The sequence below is a fragment of the Schistocerca gregaria genome, chromosome 1 (genome assembly GCF_023897955.1).
Source record: "Schistocerca gregaria isolate iqSchGreg1 chromosome 1, iqSchGreg1.2, whole genome shotgun sequence".
Classification (NCBI taxonomy): Eukaryota; Metazoa; Arthropoda; class Insecta; order Orthoptera; family Acrididae; genus Schistocerca; species Schistocerca gregaria.
In genome coordinates, this window is record NC_064920.1 from 9,596,273 (window position 1) to 9,610,277 (window position 14,005).

At 36.8% G+C, this 14,005-nt stretch overlaps 1 protein-coding gene across 1 annotated transcript in view; it reads right to left on the minus strand.

The window, feature by feature from the left end:
- Positions 1 to 2,214: 2,214 nt before the first annotated feature.
- Positions 2,215 to 14,005, minus strand: part of LOC126322280 (differentially expressed in FDCP 6 homolog) — a 107,958-nt gene continuing 96,167 nt past the window's right edge. Inside the window, exon 10 of the mRNA XM_049994281.1 lies at positions 2,215 to 9,218. Coding sequence (XP_049850238.1) covers positions 9,075 to 9,218 — 144 coding nt within the window. The 3' untranslated portion in view covers positions 2,215 to 9,074. The remainder of the gene's footprint in view (positions 9,219 to 14,005) is intronic.

Here is a 14,005-nt window from a genome sequence, read left to right on the forward strand (position 1 = left end):
GGCACCCTGTCACACCCACAGATATAATAAATATAGTTAGAAAATTTTCAAACTCGTAAAGGATAGACTACTCCTGGCTATCTAACTAAACAATAAAAAGGACAATACACTTCATTTGCAATCCACTTGCTTTTATTGTGAATAAATGCCTAGAAGTTTGAGTTTTCCCTCATCAGCTCAAAATTTCCAAAGTTATAACTATATACAAAAAGGGGGAAAAAGACCTTCCTGAAAACTACAGACAAGTGTCTATTGTACCAATCTTTTCAAAAATATTTGAAGCACTTTTCCACAAACAGCTAAGCAACTATTATGGAAAGTATGACCTTCTCTGTAATAGACAGCACGGTTTTTGACAAGGGAAAAATACCACCTTGCAGTCATTGAAATAGTTAATCTGACATTAACAGCATTTGAAAATAAACAAACCGTCTCACTTGAACTTTGTGATCTGAGTAAGGCATTTGATTGTATCCCCTTTGACATTTTACTATCCAAACTAAAGTATTATGGTATAAATAATACAGAGTTGGAAATAATCAATTCTTATCTACATAACAGGAGACAATTTGTGTCAATTCATAACAGACACACTTCTATGAATAATGTCACATCTGGTGTACCTCAGGGCTCTGTCCTTGGTCCTTTCTTCTTCATTGTTGCAATTAATGATTTGCCATCTTTTGTTGGGCCTGAGACAGTTATCTGATATGCAGACGATACAACCTTAATCAGCACAGATCGAGATTTATCAAAGCTACACCACAAATCACAGGACATTCTCACCTTAACACTAAACTGGTTCTCGGCTAACAAACTTCTATGTAATCCAGAGAAAACTCAGCATCTGCAGTTGGGACTGGCTAATGAGATAGAACCAAAATCTGTTAAACTGCTTGGAATACACATTGATTCCAAACTTAAGTGGCAACCCCATATCAACCAGGTCTGCAAAAAGTTATCGACGGTGTTCTATCTCATCTGGAAACTGTCTGATCTAGTGAGTAACAAATATCTCAGAACAGCTTACTTTGGACTTTTTCAGTCTCATATCTTATGGGCTGTTACTATGGGGCCAGTCATGTCCTGTCAGTGATGTACTACTGATGCAGAAAAAGGTGCTACAAATAATGTGCAAGGTTGGTCCAAAGGAACATTGCTGTCCCTTCTTCATCAAAATGGAAGTAATGACAGTGATAAATATTTAGATTTATGCATCACTGGTATATGCTAAAAAGAACAGAACGAAATTTAACACCAGAAAGAATGTACACTTACATGACACCGGAAACAAGGAGAGTATTGACATTCCTGGACATAGGCTGACAAAAACAGGCAACTCTCACAAAGCGAACTGTTTGAAATTATTTAACAAATTACCACATACTGCACTCAATAAACCTTCCAATAATTTTAAAAGTAAACTGCACAAATGGTTAATAGACAATCCATACTACAGTCTCACAGAATTCATGGATACTTGTAACATAGAAATTGATATGTAAGTCTTTGATTCTAATACTGTATACTGATTAATGTAGCATAAATAATTTATACTTGCAATGTAAACACTCACTAATGTAGTAACTTCTTATGTATCTTGACATAACTGTAATGCCTATTTCTCTGCATGTGGTCAACGGCAAATAAAGAATCTGAAAGAAGTAATGAAAAAAGCTCAATATTGACAGTGAACTCGACCACAAGATGAACCATTTCTTTACAAAAAGTTGTTGTTGTTGTGGTCTTCAGTCATGAGACTGGTTTGATGCAGCTCTCCATGCTAATCTATCCTGTGCACGATCTCCCAGTACCTACTGCAACCTACATCCTTCTGAATCTGCTTAGTGTACTCATCTCTTGGTCTCCCTCTACGATTTTTACCCTCCACGCTGCTCTCCAATGCTAAATTTGTGATCCCTTGATGCCTCAGGACATTTCCTACCAACCGATCCCTTCTTCTAGTCAAGTTGTGCCACAAACTTCTGTTCTCCCCAATCCTATTCAATACCTCCTCATTAGTTACGTGATCTACCCACCCAGTTTTCAACATTCTTCTGTAGCACCACATTTCAAAAGCTTCTATTCTCTTCTAGTCCAAACTATTTATTGTCCACGTTTCACTTCCAGACATATCTACAAAAAGATATGCACGCAGAATTTTGCATGCCTGGAGGGAATACAAACAAAGGACACATTCAAAGTGTAATGAAATTAAAACAAGAAAAAATAAAATGTTTATTTTTCACACCTTGTGTAAAATAGAACAATATAAAAATAGTTACAAAACAATATATCATATACAACGGTTTATTATATAAAAATATTTTTTACCATTATGTTAAAGTAAATTTTTTAACTTAGGAAGGCATAACAAGTAGCAATGCAACTATTTGCATTTTGATGATAGGAATTGCAAGATTTCAGTTAGATGGTAGTATACAGGAGAACATCTCTGTAAAATATAAACCACAAACCATGTAAGTAAGTAAAATGAGCAATTACATATATGCCATATATGACAGGATAGCTGAACACAAAAGAAAGAAGTGTATCAACACAGCTTTGTACAAAGAGATCCAGATTATGAATAGTGTTAATTCATTTTACTTCACAATAGAAAAATGTCCCAAAATGTTGATGACGGGAATTATAGTTGTGCTTTGCGTCAGCTACACTGCCTGTATATATAATACATGATGTCTGTTCCTCACAATATGTCCTGTTAATGGTAAAACAACACTGCTGCAGCAGGTAATATACCCAATACACATGAGTAGAGAGACCAATTAGAATCAGTACAATGGAGAGATTCCGACAGTTAAACCAGACTAACTAAAAGACATCCTGAGTATTGCTTCCTCCTGATTTGAGATCCTGGGAACTCTGAATGTTCATTTATATTATTTCTACATGACAAACTTATCTTGAAAGTTACATAATGTCATTATCATACTGTGAAACAATACTACTAATACACCCTGAAAACAAAAGGTACCTGAAAGAACCAAACTGATAATACTTATTACAGGAAAATTCAATCAAGAAAACAAACAAATTATGAGACAGAACTGCTAGTCAGTAATTTACCTTCACAAATGGTAAATGTATGGTACTGCTGACAGACACACATGGAAGTGTAACAGATACACTCTCTAATTTTTGGAATTATTTCATTCTCCACTCTTAAATCCTGTGAATAGTTATACTAAACAATAATCTCAGTTATCAGTAAATATAAATGCACAAACTCCATAAGAAGACTATTGAGTTTTCCAGCACGAGGTTACGAATACACAATTTTCATTTAAATTACAGGCTGTAATACACAACAATGTATGTGCCATTTTGTTACATAAAGATGTGTAGAAACAAAGTCCCTGGAGAACAAATAGACTATACCAAGGATGAGAGAAAGGTATGGCAAGAGAGCGAGCTGTGTGCAAGTGGGAGGAGTGTGGCCAGATTAGTCGGAACAGGACACCGGCTTGAGGCAGGGAACTGCACTCTCACCACTGCTCTTCATTGTGGTGATAGGTGAGTGCTCAGAGTGCCACACGTAGCTGGTGAAGGGAAGATGAAAGCAGTAGTGGTTGCCGACACTATGACCTTAGGTAATGACTGACTGAAACGGCGGTAAGGACAAGAAGGCAAATGGGTAGCACAGAGAGAAAATATTGAAGGCAGTAGAGGATCAAATATGCAGAAAGACGAAATCTCATGAAAAATTGATGGGTAACACAAAAAATACTTAACCTGAATGATGAAATGACAAAATATAAAAATGCAGGAAAATAAGCAGGCGGAAGAGAAAAATGTTTAAAAAATTAGAATGACAGAAAGTGCAAACTGCCTAATCAGGAACATCTAGATGAAACATGAAAGGCTGTATGCACAACCATGCTTAGGGGAAAGACAGATGCCACTAACAGGAAAATTGAAGAGACCTTTGGTGAAATTAGAAGCAAGTGTATGAATATCTAGAGCTGAGACGGCAATCTCGTACTAAGAAAAGAAAGGAAAGCTGAAAGGTGAAATGACTACGCAGAAGTGCTATAAAAGGGAAATTAGCGCAAAGGCAATATTATAGGAACGGAAGATACAATACTGCAAGAGGAATTTGAAAGAGCACTGAAATATGTAAGTTGAAATGAAACCCACAGAGCAGACGACATTCCCTTAAAATTACTGAGGTCCTTAGGACAGCCAGACATGACAACACTATTCCACCTGGTGAGCAAGATATATGAGACAGGTGAAATACCCTCAGCATTCAAGAGGAATATAATAATTCCAATTTCAAAGAAATTGCACAGGTGTGGATACTACCATACCATCAATTACATAAGCCTTGATTGCAAAACACAAGAGTGGAAAAATTGGTAGAAGCCAACCTGAGGGACGAATTGGGTTGGATTATGGAGAAACATACCAACACAGGAGGCAATACTCACCTCACAACTTCTCTTACAAAATATATTGAAGATAGACAAACCTCTGTTTGCAGTATTTTTAGATTTGCAGGAAGCCTTAGACAACATTGGCTGGAATACATTCTTTAACATTCTGAAGGTAGCAAGGGTAAAATACAGTAAGAGACAGGTTATTTATAACTTGTACAAAACCCACTACAGTTATAAGACTTAAGAGACATGAAAGAGACGCAGTGTTTGACAAGGGAATGAGACAGGGTTGTAGCCTACTGTGGTTAATATTCTATCTGTGCTCTGAGCAAGTACAGGAAGAAAACCAAGAATAAATTTGGACAGGGAATTTACATTTGGGGAGAAGAAATGAAAACTTTCAGTAACACTAATTCATCAGAGATGTCGAAGTATTCTGAAGAGCTGTGGAATGAAACAGATATAAGTCTCGATAAGAGATTGTAAGACGAATGCCAACAAAATGAAATTTAGTCAAATTAAATCAATTGATGTTGAGGGAGTTGGATTAGGAAATGAGAAACTAACGGTAGTAAACAAGTTTTGCTATTTATACAGCAAAATAACTGATTATGGCCAAAGTGAAAAATTATAAAATGCAGGTTAGCTACCGAACAAAAAAACATTTTTGTAAAAAAGGGGAATTTGTTAACATTTAATACAAATCTATGTGGCAGGAGTCCACACAAGAAGAAAAAAGAAGCTTTTGAAATGTGGCGCTACAGAAATATGCCAAAGATGAGATGGATAGTATAAGTAACTAATGAAGAGGAACTGAATTGAATTGGGGAAAAAAAGAAATGACTAAGAGAAGGAATCAGTTACTAGGACACATCTTGAAGCGGCAAGGAATCGTCAATTTGGTAATGGAAGGAAGTGTGGGTGGGTAAAACTGAGGAGGGAGACCAAGAGATCAATACAGTAAGAAGATTCAAATAGATGTAGGTTGCAGTGATTATACAGAGATAAAAAGGCACACGATAAAGCAGGATGGAGAGCAGCACCAAAACAGTCTTCAGACTTAGGCCAAAAAACAACAACAAATCTGACAGAGTATATGTCGTAAGGAGAAAAATGATTAAACATCACCAGGCAATTAGAGTGTGTCCACTATTAAAATGCTACAGAAACAATTAGGAAGTTGCTGTAACTGGTAATTACAATAGTGATCTCAAAATAGTTCTAATAAAGAGCAATTAGAGTTACTGATGACCAACTTTGGGTTTTTCCCCACAGTAACATTCTCAACAAGGAAAGGACACAGCCCAACAGCAATTAATAATTAATTTCAAAATCCTATTGTATTTCAAAAATCAGATGTGAGACCCATAATAAACAATTGGTCTGACTGTGATGGCTAAATGTCAGAATTAATCCAGCCATCATCAATCAGTTTTTGCTAAGAAAATAAAAGCCTGCAATATTATGAAAACGAAAGTTGCTACTCACCATGTTCCCATGTAGTGATTTGTGAAGATGGAGAAAAATTGAGATTCAGGCAGTGATTACGTACTTCGTAAAGAAAGGTATGAAAGCAAAGGACATTCAAGCCGATTTCCAGAACACACTGGAGGTTCAAATGGCTCTGAGCACTATGGGACTTAACATCTGAGGTCATCAGTCCCCTAGAACTTAGAACTACTTAAACCTAACTAACCTAAGGACACCACACACATCCATGCCCGAGGCAGGATTCGAACCTGTGACCATAGCGGTCACGCGGTTCCAAACTGAAGCGCCTAGAACCGCTCAGCCACTTCCCCACACTGGAGGACTCTGCTGCTTTGTATTCAACTATTGCCAAGAGGACAAATGAATTTAAATTTGGTAGGGAGAGCTTAGATGATGATAAAAAACTTATCTGCAAGATAGGTGGCCTGACTCTTGAAGCTGGATCAAAAATGCATGAGAATGGACGTGCCAAAATTACATGAACTAGGGTATGAATTGTTGCCACACCTGCCTTATTCACCTGATATGGCTCCACGAGACTTCCATCTCTTCCCAAAACTGAAAATTTTGCTTGGTGGACGAAGATTCACTTCAAATGAAGAATTGATAGCCGGAGTTGACAAATATTTTGCAGGCCTGGAGGAAACTCATTTTCGACGTGGGATCAAGGCACTTTAACATCATTGGACCAAGTGCATTAATCTACAAGGAGACTACATAAAAGTTTCACAGAGTCATGAATACTGTCTCAGTCATCCTTACTCAGAGAGTATTAACTAGACAAACTATGGGAAGAAATTTATCAAGAACATACAGCACATAATTTAATGGCTTCCTAAAAATATTTTAACAACAATGTAATCCAGTTCTGGTCATGGACAAACACATTGAACCCTGAGAGAACATCTGGAATCAAATTATCAAGTAGTACGAAGAGAGAGCTTTATTTGGTACAGAACACAAATTCTAACCAAGACAAAGGTGCACTATAAACATTACACCAAAATTCTTCACTGTGACAATAAAATTACCATGAACTATGCACAAAAAATACAGAATTCCAAGAACATAGCAGAGGCAATTTGGAACATTATTAGAAATGAACAAATCTGGCAAGGCATATGATATTCAACTCCCTGGCGATTATTATCAGTGAGGTAGCTGATGTCAAATTGAAATCATGGGACATTAAATTCAATAAAAACTTCACATCAGCAACTGGAAACACGAGGAAAATATTCCATTGAAAGCACACTTATTACTTAGGGAAGCATTCCACCCATTACTAGGAATCTTCAGATTACAAAAACCAATTCTTATTGTGATGACAACCCCGTTTCCTGGTTCATCAAATAGAAATACAATAGAAATATCAGTATGACAAATAGCTTCTATCTTTAAATCAAAGACTGTACTGTTACACTACGTACATTTAACAGAGATTGAAATGAGTGGACTGTGGGAATTTTGGATATATTGATGGCAGAATCCTCCCAGACCTCAGAGAAGCTGTAAAATGACTTTTCAGTTGAGTCAATAGTGGACAAGGTCTCATGAGACAGAAAGTGTAACCAATGACTAGGGCGTGGATATCAATTGTATTAAAGTGCTTCCAACTGTGGATCTGTGTTCCACCTAGGAAGGCTTTGCTGTAACTATTGCTAATTTTGAACATCAGTGAGATGTTAAAAATCAAGTTTGTCATGGATTAATTATTTTGAAAATGGCTATTTATTGCTGCATGCAGCTCCCAAAGTTGCAGTAGCATCAGTGGTCATTGGATCATGCCAACTGAGGGCCTCCTGCATATTTAAGGAAGCACAAAGCATTGTCAAGAAACTTCTCATTCAGAGAATTGAATAACTGTAATTTCAGATTCTGGATGAATAAGGAAAAAGTAAACTTACTGTAATGAAGCATATGTTGCTAATTTATAACATGCACTACAAAGGGTTTAGGTTTCCAGGCATACAGTAAAAATTTCTCTAGATTTCCATAAACAAATTCTCACAACAAAATAAGAGTATCATTGTAATTATCAATAATGTTAATGTAAGTTATGAGGCAATAGATACTTTTAAAAAATCCATTTTCAAATTTATGCAGGCAAATTTCTCATTTTAGGGCTATCAACATTAACTACTGCCAACATACTACATAACAGTGGTGCCGATATATAAAATATCTAGTACTATGTGACCATTATCTTTTTCTATTTAATGATATTATATATAAAGTTACAGAGTTTTCACTAAATGTGAAAATTCTTCATGTCTGGAGTAGCACAGTGATGACGAAACCAGAATTCATTGCAATTAAGATATTCATTCATGACATACTATATATAATTAAAAATTTCAACAGACCATTGTTTGTTAAAATTTTGCCTGTAATAGCTCCCACAGTTATTAATCTTTTCCTAAGACTGAGATTCAACATTTATCATGTTCATTTTAATCACCTGTTTCACTCATCCCACATTGTCAGTAATTCTCATATTTGTTTCGTTTACAAACAATGTTATACGTTCACAATTACACAAATCATATTAGGTTTGCCCTAAATGGGCAGCATTATAAATGCATCGGAGATAACTGGTCCCTCAAACTATTTGTTTCTGACATCTCAATTTTCTTTTCATTCAACATTTGAATCCACTCCACGTGCCAGCACAAAGAACATGGCATATTCAATATGAAACACATTGCTCTTACTACTGGAGAGAAGTTAATAAGATAATGATCCCAATGCTGAAAGAAGCTTGTTCTTTCAAAAATCTCTGTAACATGATGTACCCCTCAATCCCATTCTTCGCCAACGAAAGTAACAGACAATGAGTTGATAAATTTGCTCATACTATATATAATCATTACAACAACTCCAAAATTTCACACCTAAAATCGTGCGTAACACAAATGAAACATAGCATGCACTGAAATACGACTCCAGCGAGCTGTCTTTCCAACTTTCTGTCTGGAGAAGGTGGGGGTTAGGGGGAGGAGGGGAGGTGAGAGGTAGGAGGGAAGAGGTAGTGTGGGGGGAGACTGGACTATGGCTGAAGAATGGGAGGTATGAGGCATAGATTATACTCATTCTTATCCTCTAATATATTCTACTCGTTAGGTTTAACTTTGTGACCCGCTGACAAAAGTAAACATATTATTGCTAATCCAAGCCGGGTCAGGATTCTGCATTCTGTTGGCCTTTAGAACGGAAGCTCTTAGCCCCTCTAACTTGTATGTGAGTAGGTCTTTCCTTAGTCGAGGGCATAAATGAAAGGGCACGTCTTATTCTATCTGGCTCTCGAATTTGTGGAGATATCACCTGAAAAACAGCACAAAAACTGACATTAAATTTGAGCAAAGTACAAAGCAAAGCAAACCACAAAGGGTAAACAGTTTTTCATTACTTCAAGAAATTATTTGTAAGCACCTGTAATGTCTGCCTGTTTTATGCAACAAAGCTTCGTTAATGTCCCCATTACCTTACAAACACATGCCTTTAATCTTTAAAAATATCAAGAATTGTATTACAGCCATCTCTTTTGTTCAGTCATTAAATTCTCTTTTAGGAGACTTCTTTTTTAGGAGCTACCAAGTTATCAGCCATTATGGGCTGTACAAGATTTCTTGTGTTAATTTGACAGTAAAATTGGCTGGAAGAATTTTGAATAAACATGACATACATCCAATATTTAAATTTATATACATATATTTGAAATTGGAGTAAACTTACATTTATTTTCACACTTCTTCACTCTATCTTACATAAATAATTGACCAAAACTGAACCTGACTGGAGCTTAATGATAAGTAAAGTAAAACAGTACTGCAAGATCAGATGGGACACCTAAATGGGTAGGTTTATCCACTCTAATTGGAAAGGCTTTTCTTTCTCTGCACAAAATGGCACCTTTCCTTCCCAAACTGTGTTAGCTGTCTTTCAGTATAATTTACGAGTACTGGTGACCTGACAGTCCCAAGATGAAAGGAGGGAGAAGGTGAAACCAATTCTCGCATGTAGCCTACTCATCTCAAATAGTACTGACCACCTGCAAAGTTTGCAAGATTAACAGTGTCACATTCCTTCACTTCACGGGAGTGTGGTAGTGTTTGAAGGATGGTGGCACAAAGTCTGAGGATCAGTAATATCTCCTGCATTTAATGACCATGTGCCAGTGACAAAAAGTCTTCCACCTCCAGGAATTGAACTAGCTATCCCAGGGTTTAGCACCAAAGCAAAAGTATAAAATGAGTGCAGATACAGAAGCTGGGGGCTCAATGACACACTGTTAAAAGTACAGACCACTTGCAGTTTAAATAATAATGTAACCGACAGGAATTGCAAGCAATAGTTATGTATATTCGGCAGTCGAGATATTTTAATTCCATTCCAAATGGCTTTACAACTGGGTTCTCATTTTATGAGTATGGATTTGAATGCTTTTATTTCTCCCACATTTTCTAAAAAAGCTCACCAAGATTGCTCTATAAGTGAAGACTTAACTAGCAGTAACAGTGCAGGGTGTATCAAAAAGAATGATCAGATTTGGCACGTCTATATTTCTGAAACTAATAAACATATACTTTGAAGACAGTTTTTAATCTTCAACTTTTAATTTTAAAGATCGCTGATAATGTTTTCAATGATTTTATAACAAACATATACGATGAATTTTTGACACTCAAATTTTTGTTCATACCTTTTCATAGGTGTACAACATGAGTTGCAGAAAGGCACAACAGAAAAACTGTCAGAAAGTTAGCTTTTGGAAAACAAGACATTTGCTAAAAGTATACAAACATACACACTTACGCAAGCACAACTCACACATATTACCACAGTCTCTGGAAGCTGGACCCAGACTGTGAGCAGCAAGGCATTATAGGTGAATAATAGTATAGAGAAAAGTTAGATAAACAAAACTGAAATGCCAGATTTTCAAAAGATTTAAATTCTATGATTTGAACAGCTTTTGTTTCTTACAACAAAATTTACTGAAGATGTGGAAGTGTTTATAAAGAAGAAAAATACGGCTTTATAATGAGGTATATCAATCCCATAACAAACAGTTATTAGCAGCAATAAATTCTTGAGTGAAAATTATTTTATTAACTCTTAAATACTGAATACATTACAATGTTTTCATACAGAATGTTTATATCATGGCCACCAATCAAATGTATTTTTTAAGCCTTATTGTTTAAAGAGTGATCCTGCAAAGTAAATCTGGCATTTGATGTAATTCCAATAAGAAAGAGGAAAAAATGCTATTTACATTAGGAGTGCTATTAGGGCAACTGAAACTATTCCATCTTGCCACACTTCACACTGGAGGCACGCTTCCTAAAAGATCGAAACACATTGTGGTAATTAATACCCATTATAAAACTGAAGACAAGTGAGAAACTTCAAATTATAAATAAAGCTCCCTTCTCCCTGTGTTACTTAACAGAGAAGACAATATACAATCTCAAAAGGTCAGTTCTGGTAGAAATAACTTAACAACAGGAAACACATCACATCACAAATGATATCACACTGATGGAGCCTAAAACACATTCTGGATGGCAAGACGGGGGAATAACTGAACAGGGTTACAAATGCTTCATAAGATGTTCACATGGGCGGCTCCGGATTTCAGGAGGCGTGTGGCCAGTGGCTGCTGCAGCGCGAGGAAGCGCTTGAGCGCAAGCTGTCCTGATAGCGACGCAGCCACGAGTTGTACTGCGGAATTGTTTATGGAAGTACTTGTTATTGATGGTGTGTAGAATGTTCAGTGAATTATCTTCGCCACACTGTCAGTTTATGTATCAACTGTCATTTTCGAATTTGAAGTTTCAGTTATCATCTTGCAGTTAAGCATTGGATGTTGCATACTTGAAGTATAAGGCTCCATCACACTTTCATCTCTACCCAAAACTGGAAATTTTTCTTGTTGGATGAAGATTCACTTAAAATGAAGAACTGATAGCAGGAGTTCACAAGTATTTTGCAGGCCTGGAGGAAACTAATTTTTGAGATGGGATCAAGGCACTGGAACATCACTGGAGCAACTGCATTAATCTACAAGTAGACTACATTGAAAAATAAAACAAGTTTTAGTGATGTAAGTACTTTTTTTCTATTCTGTTCCAAGAACTTTTCAACCTACCCTCATACACTAACATGACTGATGGATCCCAATTAACCTCCTTAGACATTGTGAATCTCTAAACAAACATCTCAATGAAATTCACTCTACACATAGTGACTGATAACTTGGTAAGTAGAAAAAGATAAGTCCATCCGAGAGATTGAAGCATACATGGATTGCTTGGAACTGATTCTAACTTACAATTATTTTAAATTCCATAGAAATATTTGCCAGCAAAATGGTAGGTATGGCCATTGAGGAACTATGTCTGGATTTTTAGGTGATTCCTATAAATCATCTAAGAACAATTATTCTCTCTATGGAATCCACTAATTAATGTAAGATAATGTATTGTTATACAGTGTGTTGAACTATTTTATATCTTGAGAGGTGCTAGTATGGATTGAAACAAGAATTTAAAAAATTGTGAAAAAATGGTCAAATGTTCTGCAAAACTAAGAAATAAAACAGATTATAGAAACATTTGACATGGCTTTGAATGATGTTTGAAATTATATACCACAAATGAGGAGCCAATTGACAATTTTAAGTTCAATATTTAAATTAGAATTTTGAAGTATACACAAATATCGATCAATGTTCTACTTTTTAAATTAAGAGTACAGAGACCAAGAGAAAGCAGAAAAATTTCAATTTTTGCTATGGTTTGATAAAATAAATATTTTTTCAACTTGAAAGAAAGAACGTTCAGTCAAATAAATAGGTTTTTTGTAATATTCCGATTACCTTTGAACAATGAAATCTCCCCCCCCCCCCCCCTCTCTCTCTCTCTCTCTCACTCACTCACTCACTCACTCACTCACTCACTCACTCACTCTCTCTCTCTCTCACACACACACACACACACACACACACACACACACACACACACACACACACACACAAAATAAATAACCCTGCAAACAAGGCCTCAAACACGTAGCTTGTTCATGTTGGAGGGCATTGGAATATAACTGTCTCAGTGACGTCAGAATGATGAATGTCCAGAAATGTAAAATTTTGCACAAAATCGGGTATCCTACGACTCCAATGAGTCACAGACACAACCAGTCAATTCAAAAATACCTCGGTGCAATAAATTGTGCAAAAATGAAATGGAATGATCACATCGGCCCATCTGTGGCTAAGGCAGGTGGCAGACTTCGGTTCATTGGTAGAATACAAGGGAAATGCAATCAATTTAAAAAGCAGACTGCTTTTAAAACACTCATGAACCCATCCAAGAATACTACTTAAGTGTGTTGGACCAAACTAACTACAACTAACAACAGAAATTGAATGTATACAAAGAAGGGCACAGCATAAATAGTCACAGGCTTGTGTGACCCACGGTTGTGAGTCGTGGAGTTGCTGACGAAATTGAACGAGCAAACCACACACCACATGCTGCGACTGCTCAAAACTCATTCAGAAAGACCGCTAAACAGACGAAGCCATGGGTACGTCTCACCTATGTCAGGCCAACGCAAACCACTTCTTTTGTCACCCAATCACCACAGACGAGAGCCAAGTGTCAAAGGGACAATGCACCCAATGGAAGCACGGAATACCCACCATTGAAACAGGCATCGTAGGGCACCCAGTCATCAAAGGACAAGGGGATCCCAAGAATTTTTTGGAACTTTATGGTGTGACGTTAGCACCTGATGCTGGTAAGGGAGCAAACTTTTACAGGAACTTGCTATCAAGATCACCTTCAAGATTATGGAGGGCTGTCAGATAAAAGTGTCAGAGGAAGCTGCCGAAAGGAGTGTCCACAGTCCACAGTCTCACTCGAGCTCAGTTTGCACAGGAGAGCCTCGCATGCCACGTCTTTGGATTATGCCTCTCCCACTGTGTTAACTCAAAATGGCATCTAGTGACTTCTCCCTCTTTCCTCAGAAGGGGAAACAACGGCATGGCAGGCATTTATAGAAGAACAACAAGAAGGTGATTTTTGAAGAGTAACCTTTCC